At 42.0% G+C, this 9487-nt stretch overlaps 1 protein-coding gene across 5 annotated transcripts in view; it reads right to left on the bottom strand.

The window, feature by feature from the left end:
• Positions 1-8274, bottom strand: part of RPRD2 (regulation of nuclear pre-mRNA domain containing 2) — a 36136-nt gene extending 27862 nt beyond the window's left edge. For 4 of the 5 annotated variants that reach the window (XR_012802585.1, XR_012802587.1, XR_012802586.1 and 1 more), the window contains exon 1: positions 7605-8274. Coding sequence is in view for 2 of the 5 variants with exons in the window: in XM_075607596.1 (XP_075463711.1) it covers positions 7605-7782 (178 nt within the window). In the remaining 3 variants the exon portion in view is untranslated. Of the gene's footprint in view, positions 1-7276; positions 7415-7604 lie in introns of all 5 variants that reach the window. The other variant, XM_075607597.1, reaches the window with a different exon arrangement.
• Positions 8275-9487: the final 1213 nt, after the last annotated feature.

Here is a 9487-nt window from a genome sequence, read left to right on the forward strand (position 1 = left end):
TAATGTGCAAAACACAAAGCGAGTACAGACATCCTGGAGTAAGGTAAACCAGACCCAGTTGGTCTCCCAAAGCCGATACACGCTATTTGGAGGTCCGGGGTCTCACTTCTACCAGAGATACTTACCGGTGAGGTTACAGGGTTTAAATCTCCCTCCAGGGGAAACAAAATGGGTACCAAATAATCATTGGTTGCAGATTTTTTTTTTGACTGCTCATTTAAATCCCCCTTCAACACCAGGAAGTAATACTGGCAATTTCACCATTAAGTATCTCAGAAACGGTGGGTTTCCCAGAGCTGGAAATAGCGCTTTTCAGCTTTGGAGGAACCCCGGTTCCAATCCTATAAAATAAAATTGTTTATTTTTAGATAGAGGTGGCTTGCTGCTTTAAGTTGAGAAATCTAATTTCAAAATAGAAATACTTTATATGCTGAAGAGAATTACTCTTAAATAATAAACATTGAAAATCAAGATTCAGACAAGTTTATCCAAACACTACCACAGAAACACTGGAGACATCTGTTTAAAAATTGCAATGGTCAGGCAATCTAGGTTAAATGTATTGGATTTTCAGATGAAGTACAGTATGTTACACAAAATGGTGTAATTGAAATCGCCTTAAATATACTCAGAACGTGAACCAGAAGGTAATTATGCATAACGGTTTCAGAAGCAGCTGCAGAACAGTTAAAGGCACACAGTAGTAGATTGGAAAACGCAACAAAATAATTTAAATACTTGGCTCTATAACATTTACGTTTGGTTAAACATATTGGACAGGTCTCACTATTGGGGACAGTCTTAGCCAGTGCAACACCCCTATAGTATATATATTTGTGTTGATTGTAGTGCCACTGGGATAGTGACCTTTGGTAATCAACATAGGAAAAAAGGCCCCAATGCTACATTCAATATGACAAATTATGTAGTTCAATATTATCTGTTTTTTCTTCTAAGTATGGGTCATTCACTAAATTCATTAGGGCACTTCCGGTTTTTAAACAGTTTTAACTGCAGTGAAGCTCATACATAGCACCTCTAGTGCTTCTTAATTGTAATCCTTTAGGCTCTGCAGACATGTCATGTATATTAGCTAGTGTTTGGTTTCCTCCTCTCTTTGAAATGGAGGTACAAAAAAAAAAAAAAAAAAAAAAAAAAAATTAAAAAGACAGTAAAATTGGTAGTGTAGGACCTGCTGAGGGGGTCTCTACCTTGACGGGGTTGCATGCATGAAATGTTTTAACCAAAGAATGTAACTAAATGACCCATACTTATGAGAAGAAAAAACAGATAGTATTTAACTAAATCATGTGCCATACTGGATGTAGCATTAGAGCTTTTTTGTCTATTGCGGTCTCACTATTAGACACCATAATAAATGTTTAAAATGATTTTGTACAACTTCAAATTAGTTAGGAAAATCTTTAAAAATCTAAAGTTTGATACCGTCAGTGACTTTTGAAGCTTAGATTTCTAAATTCCAGCCAAATCAAATGCCGGCTCTTAAAGCACCAGTTCCGTCTGCTCAGCTTTTTGTTTAAAGCCTACCTGAACTCGTAGGGCTGCCAATAGTGAGCTGGCTGTCCCCTAGGCAAACCAGAGGATACAATATGACCAGAGACCAGGGTTCGCTTCTGCTGCAAAAACAAAAAGCAGCAACATCCGTACAGGCTTTCTATAGGTGACCGACCACAAGTCCCTATATAAAGTTCCGTAGCTATATTTGTAGTGCGTCAAAACCTGCACCTAATAAATATTACGGTAACTAGGGGGTCATGGATGTCGGGGACCATGGATCAACTCCGGTGAGACCCCCAGGACAGGCAGGGTAATTTGGACATTACATTTGGAGCAGGATTGTTGTTTTATATTTACCAGGAATATGGACCACTAAAGAATATTGCAAAGAGTAATCATTCGTATAACAGTGTACAACATTACTGGCTTCTCTAAATAAATACAATACTATAAACAAAATCGCGTTTTAATTAACTTTAATTTCAGTGGGAACCATGAACATGCCTAAACATGTCAAACTGTTTACTGTATCCTTAGCCCATGTAAAAGGATACCATCCTCCTGTTCAGAAGGGGGGTGGGGCACTTCCTACTCAAGGAACAGTACCATTACACAAAACTGTTCAGCCAACGGAATTGAAAACCACCCTGAATTGCAAGATATGTTAACAAACCAATAATGAAGCATTAATCAATCATTAAGCTCCCCACCTTTAAAGATACCAGAACTCTTAAAGCAGCAATTCAAGCAATATCCTACGTGTTTTTTTTTTTTTAATAAATCAGTTCTGTTCTATGAGAAAAAAAAAATGTTTTAAAGACATTTTTAATGTTTCTCATGTAGGAAGCATTTCCAAAGTGACAGCCCCTTCAGATAGGCTCTGGCTCGAGCCCCACCCTCTTTCTAGCAGTGAACCACTTGTATCTAGTAACTGCCCAGTCAGTTACTATAAGCACACGCAACGGCTTCAAAACATTTGTTTTGAAGCGACGTCGTGTCACTGTCACTATTAGCGCAGCCTAATCCCTCGTCAGTGTGCAGATTGTATTGATGCACATATCGAATGGGAACAAAAAACAAAAAAAACATTTTTTGGCAAAAACGTACTTCCTGGCTTGGAATTTCTTGATATTTCTATTGAAAAACTGATTAAGTGCCTATTTAGTCATAGTTGCTAAAACATAAAACTCATCAAGTATGATTTTGAAATAATGTCAAAAAGAACATTTAAGTCCCCTTTTCCTCAGTGCCCAAAGAATATAGTTAATGACTTACCCCTACATCGACATTTTTATTAATGTATATATTGTGTACTAGGATTAACTAGGCTTTTATTTCAGTGTTATTTGTTCATCTATTTTAAAAGTAACTCACGCCAAACGACCAAGGACTACCCCAATGTTTGTGCGATTACAAGTAGCTGCTGCCAGAGATGAATAAGCACCAGTAGAAAAAAAAAACCAAGAAGAGTCAGGAAAATCTGGGAATTTAATGGGGTCCCGGGAGCTGAAATGAATGGGTTCAGCTCCGGAGAACACCTGCATCAAACATTAAAAATAATAATAAATATATAACCCTCCCCACCCCCCAAAAAAAACCAGCAGCTTGAATTGCTCCTTTAATTAAGCACAAACCAGAATGACTGATTTACAAGTTAACAAGCACTGATGATTTACAGTACACTGCATACAAACCCAGCTGGGGACTAAATAGTAGGCAAGTAGAAAAGCCATGTTTGATGAGAATTAAAAGGTAAACATTCTTAACATGTTTGACCCTTTCAGTGCACCAGAATGGTACACTACACGACCGCTCCGACAGATGATGAAACGGAAGGGGAGTCCACTTCCTCAAAAATCACGTTGAACGCGATTTCCATTAGGAAAATAAGCAGAAACATGGGGCCCGTCTGACCCCATGATGCAGTAGCTACGTCCATAGGGCCCCAAAGTGTCTAGGTAAAATCCAAACCTATGTTTTATACAAAGAAACCAAAAACAGAATCATTTGCATCAAAATTACTTTTTATGGAGGCCAATTACAATGTTAACATTTTGGGAGGCATCTACTTAATAGTTTGTCCAATAGAGGCATCATGAAAGTGAAAAATTAAAGGAAAACGGTTACCTTCACATAAGCAAACTAAAAAACAAATTATTTTCATTCAATACACCTTCAAGCATTAGAAATATAATAACTATTGCAAAGTTGTCACTTTTCTCTGTCAGTGTACTTACTGTGACAGCAAAAATGAAAAGTAGTAGTTATTGTCGACTACTTTCAACTGAACAAAATTAACATTTTACAATATAAGGTAGTACTGTGTAAAACGTCACTTTTCAACAAGTGCAGCTCAAGTCTCCAATGTCCACCTCCAACCCTCATTAACCACAAAATACAAACAAAAGAATCACAACCAGGAAACACACTATCAGATTTGTTATCACATTTTATATGCCCATTTGTGGGCAGCACCAAATCCATGGCCGTCAAAGCAATAGCTTGAAGCACGATATTATAAATGTGTGGGGCAATTCAAAATATTTTTTTATATAGGTTTTAATACAAATGAGACAATAACACTATAAAATAAAGTTCAGAGGAGGTTTATGATCAATAAACAGAAATCAGATTAAAGTTAAAGTCCAAGTAGTGATCAAGATGACCTAATATCTAAACCTGTATAATATTTTCTGAATTAAGTTATTTTTTCATTGCATGATTTTCTTATCCATTGCCATGCTGTAAGCTTTCAAAAATATTCAATGTTCTCTAGTGCTAAAAGCACAAATACATTTGAAGCAAACCAGATATGTCACATATATTTTAAAAATTTCTATTACATTTAAACCCAGGTGACAGGGAAACACAATCTTGCACGCACAATCTTGCACACACAAAATAAGCCAAGAAACAGGCCTTATTGCCTAATGAGAAACTTCAGTGAAAAAAACTACACATACTTTAACTATGTAGTTATGTAGTCCAAAGGTGGAAAACTGGTGGATAGCGTGGGAAGGAAAACAAATGGGAGTACAGCACATCAAGGAATAAAGTTAAAAACCTATCTATTGGGGGAATACACGGGGAACATCAAGGTGAATGGGTATAGAGTCTACTCTGACGTGTTTCGGGCATTCCAGCCCTTTGACAAAGGGTAGGAACGTCAGAAACGTGTCAGAGTTTACTATACCCATTCACCTTGATGTTCCCCATGTATTCCCCCAATAAATAGGTTTTTAACTTTATACCTTGATATGCTGTACTCCATTTTAGCGCAGCCTAAAGGAGGAATGTCTGAGCACAGGAATCACAAGCAGGAAGAGCATTGAAGAACTAAAAGCTTTAGCAACCAAGCAACCTGTTGAGGGTGTTTTATTTCATACTGTCAAGCATCAATTGTCAGTGTTACAAAATAAAAGGAAGTGTCTGTAACTTCCTCCCTCTCACTTATTTTATCAGCAATGATTTTCTACCAGTTTTAGGACTGAGCGTTTTTTTAAAGCAGTCCAAGCTGCCGGTTTTTATTTTTTTCCCCTTTAATATGTGCATCAATAAAATCCACACAATAAGTAATTAGCTAAGTTGCAGATTGATCCGTTCTGTGAATGATCGGCGAAGATTTGGCTCTAGAGTTTACTAAATGTCTGCAGATTAGTATGGACTCTGTATCTGTGACTTTGTAAATGGTTGCTATAGAAACAAAAAAGGCTTGTTACATTATAAAACAGTAAAAATGTCAGAGTTGTTTTAAAAACAAATGCTACAAGTATTTTCTCAGAACAGAACCGATTTATATTTAAAAAAAATTAGGATATTGCTTGGAGGAACAAGTCCCTTAATTATCCAACTGACAGTTAAAAAAAGCTAGATAGCAGCCTTATTTACTGGGGTCGTATTGAAAATAACCTCATTAAAAAAAAAGTTAATAACACACGATAAAGACAGTATGATGTATTGCCAAACTGCCAGGAATGTATTTGATCATATTTTACTTGGTGTTGTAAATAAGTGACTTGCCCAAGGTCACACAGAGTTGATACTTTGATTTTAACCAAGTAGGCCAACACAGGAGTGCAGGAGCTATTTTTTGGATCGGGTGCTATACATGCAAAATCATTAACATGCCATCATGTCAAAAATTATAAACCCGGGGGCAGTACCTCTAGTTCCAGTCCCCATATCATAGTTTGTGTTCTAACCACTAAAATTACTCCTTTAGATTTATGGAGGTAAACCGGTGCGACTGATATCATGTGAAAAATAAAATCAGGTCAAAACACAGGCAATGTGCCAAAGACTTTACAATCTCATGTTCAAATTATCAATCACAGGAAGATAACATAAAGCCAAGACTTTACATCATATCCAGAAACAACTCACTCAAAATCAAATCAAAACATTTACAGACAGTAAATGTGGATTTCAAACTTAGGCTGGTTTTATAGTAGTCGCGTCCGTACACAGCTAAGTTTCACCCCTCTCTCCACGCCCTCAACCTACTATCTCCAAGCCAAATAGATCTTAGACCAAGTCCTTTGCATCACGACTTTCTTATCTCTAGTTGCATCTCAACTCATATACTGCTTTTCTATGGTCTCAACTTACATGCACTATATTTATACAGTATGTGATCGGACTGCACCACAGAATACGTTGGCAACATATATATCTATATCAATATAATAAAAATAAATGTAAAAAAATAAATAAAAAAGGATTATACCTTGATAGATATTCACATTACTGGGATGTAAAGTTTTGAGCACTGGGTTAGGGCAGTATAAACACGGCCAAAATAACTGCATCGACACTTGCATGATAGCACCAAGTTAATGTTACACTTTAACTCTTTGAATGCACGCAGTACCAGAGTGCTGCTTTAGGCCAGGGCCATGGTCAAAAAGACCGTGCTGAGCCGCGCTGAGGGGAAATATCCCTATCAGCGCGGCTTTAGACGGCGCTTCCGCAGGTGTGTGGAATTTCAGCCGACAGCGCAATTTAATTTTTCCCGCTGAGGGAAGCGCAGGGCCAGTCACGTGACCGCCAAAGGCCAATGGCAGTCCGTGATGTCGGCGCCATGTCGCGCTAGCCCCGCCTCCCATCCGGCACACAAGCGCGCTCGCTGACGCTCATGCAGGGACACGAAAAAGCTCCTGCTTGAGCAGGAGAGCACGAGCGTCAGCGCTCTTGTTGTCACCATGTCCGAGGCCTTAGGCTGCAGCGCTGACAGCGCTCATGCTTCAGAGCGGTGACATCACCAGCTCTCCAAGCATGAGCGCCAGGTGTCCGGTCTATTTTGAAAGTGCGCACGGGGGGGGAGGGGGCGCGTTGGGGGGCATGTTGAGCGCACTTCAAACTCTTTTTTGTCTCCCCAAGTGCCAAGCTTGGGAGAGCGTGCATGCCTGCGCACGAGCACACCGCGTGAGCGGGGACAGGACAATTTAAATTGCATAAACTAAACTCGGCAAGCGCTGCACGCTAAGTGCTAGGGTGAACGCAGCCTTAACCCGAGAGCAGTCATGTGACAGCAGCCACCATTAAAAAAAAAAAAAAAAAAACACAGAAGAGGGCAATATCGCATCCTGCCCTCCATGGGAACACAGATTCAATCTTACCAGCAACACATTAACCCTCCCTGGGCATGACAGTCACTAGACCACCTGGGAGAACCAGACCCCCATGACGTAGCGATACAGCTCTCAAACAGTTAACCCTCCCCCATTCACTGCAGCCCCCTCTTGATGTTTGGTCCTACCTGCTCTCCACATTTTGTCACTGTCCCTTTCTTCCAATTGTTGCCTTTTGTGTTTATTTACTATTCCCTCTGCCATTCCTTCTCTACCTCATCTGCATGAGATTTGGGGATTTTACATCCGTATCAAACTCATGGAACCTTTTAGTAATAAAAAAAAAAATTAATATTTGTCCTAATAGTAGAAATATGGAAAGCTTGTCCTAAAATACAAATTGTCAGTCTAAACAAATATTTTGAAGGTATCACCTAATGCTGAAGTTGATTTATTTTGTGCTATGGACAGCGTCAGATATGACAAACAGGGGGAGGGGGTTGTTGTCATACTCACATCTACGCATCCACTTCATCCAGTAATGCACGATGGTGGAGTGGTGCTTCTTGTTCTCGATGCACCAGGACGACAGCCCTTGGATGGACTCCATGGTGTTGCTCACGGCCTGCATCTTCCTGTCCAGGGACGCCTCCAGGGCCCCGGCCGAGGCCTTGCTGCTACCACCAGCAGCCATGTTTACCCAGAAGCACGGGGGGTGGGGGGGCGAGGTAATGAGGGCCGCGAAAGGGGGGGAGGGGGGCGTGGTGTGTTGTAGTAGGAGAGCGTGTGCGCGCGCGCACCCCCACCAACCTCCTCAGGCCATCGGGTGCGCGCGAGGCAACCGACACTACGTCAGCAGTAGTCCTATTAACCGCTTTAACCGCGGGGAGTTACCGGGTGAAACAAGGCAGGATGTCCACAGCCTGTCAGAGAAGCGTTTCCGCCGAAAGCCGGGGGTGGCGAGTCAGTTAAATTATCAAAAATGTAAGGGGGCGGGGGAGTCAACCCCTTGTCTGGGGAACGGTCCCCCCAAAATAAACTATGACAAAGGGGCAACCACCACCGAGTTGGTGTGTGGAGGGGGTAAGGGGGAATACCGAGTCAAAAAGCGATGTGCGTCACCTCAACGCAGCGGGGACGAACACAATCCCGCCCACAAAACCCCGCTGCGCGCGCACCGCCCCGCCTCTACCCGTCACGCGCCGGGGGCGCGAGCTCCAACCCGTCTCGCGCTCAGCAGTCACGCGCCGCCACCCCCCCTCACAAATGTGTCACCCAAAAGAGGCGGGAACCTGAGGCGCGCGCTCGCTGCTGTTGTCGCCGCAGCCATTTCGCGCCTCAAGCCGCGCGCAGGGAGCAAGGATGCCCAGGGCAAACCATTACATATGGGGGGAGGTATTACACATAGACGTGCACAAAACCCTCGAAATAAATAAAATGTCTTCGCGGCGCTAAATAATGTGTTAATTATATAACAGTGACATATTGTGACATTTTTTTGGGGTGCTTTAAGGTTCAGCCGCGAACACGTCAATGGAAAAGTCCTTGTGTACGGAGAGCCTGAGCAATCAAACTTTCTCCGCTAGTCAAACACGTGATCATGCACTCGGCGGGCATGGTGTGATGTGGGGGGAAATGTGACATTAAGATGAGGGCCTGCGGTCCCCCTCTCTTTCACACCCCAGGCTGTCTACACTACAGCCATTTCTTATATAGAAATAAAACATTTATGAGAGATTGTTTTATTCATAAGAAAACAATTATGAATGCAAATAGGACATGGGTCACTTAGGCTGCGCTTATAGTGCTGCCGTCACGTGCTTATAGTAAGCGAGACGCGACAGATTGGTTGGGATCACTGGAAGTCATCTCAATTTGATTTTTCCAGCGTAGCCGGCACTATAAGGTTGCAACCAGGGTGGCACTGAGCGTGCAGAAGCTCATGCGCGTCCGAGCAAGCGGCAAATTCAAATTTGCTTGCTTGGCAAGCAGCTAAGCGCCGCGCTTGCTCACGCTAGCCGCACACATTGCCGCAATGTGTTTCATCGCGGTCAGCATGAGCCTGCCCACTCAGCGCCGCCTAAGCGTAGCCTTAAACAGTGTCATGTGCAATTAATAAAAATCACTGAATACAAGCTAGGGTTGCCAGGTATCCAGTATTGAACCGGATTGTCCTGTATTTAGACTGTCCAGTAAAATATTAGAGGTAATACTGGACATGTGTCCACTATTACCTCTCTGGACATAGTTACCTGACCGGCTTGGCGGGGCAGTGAGATTTCCCTGAGCAGGGCTGTTTCTATAGGGCTGGGCAGCATCCTCCATCCTTATTTACTGCATTACCCAGCAGCAGCCAATCAGGTGGTGCCTGGGGATGATGGATCAAGGAGAGGAGGAAA

The sequence above is a fragment of the Ascaphus truei genome, chromosome 7 (genome assembly GCF_040206685.1).
Source record: "Ascaphus truei isolate aAscTru1 chromosome 7, aAscTru1.hap1, whole genome shotgun sequence".
Lineage (NCBI taxonomy): Eukaryota > Metazoa > Chordata > Amphibia > Anura > Ascaphidae > Ascaphus > Ascaphus truei.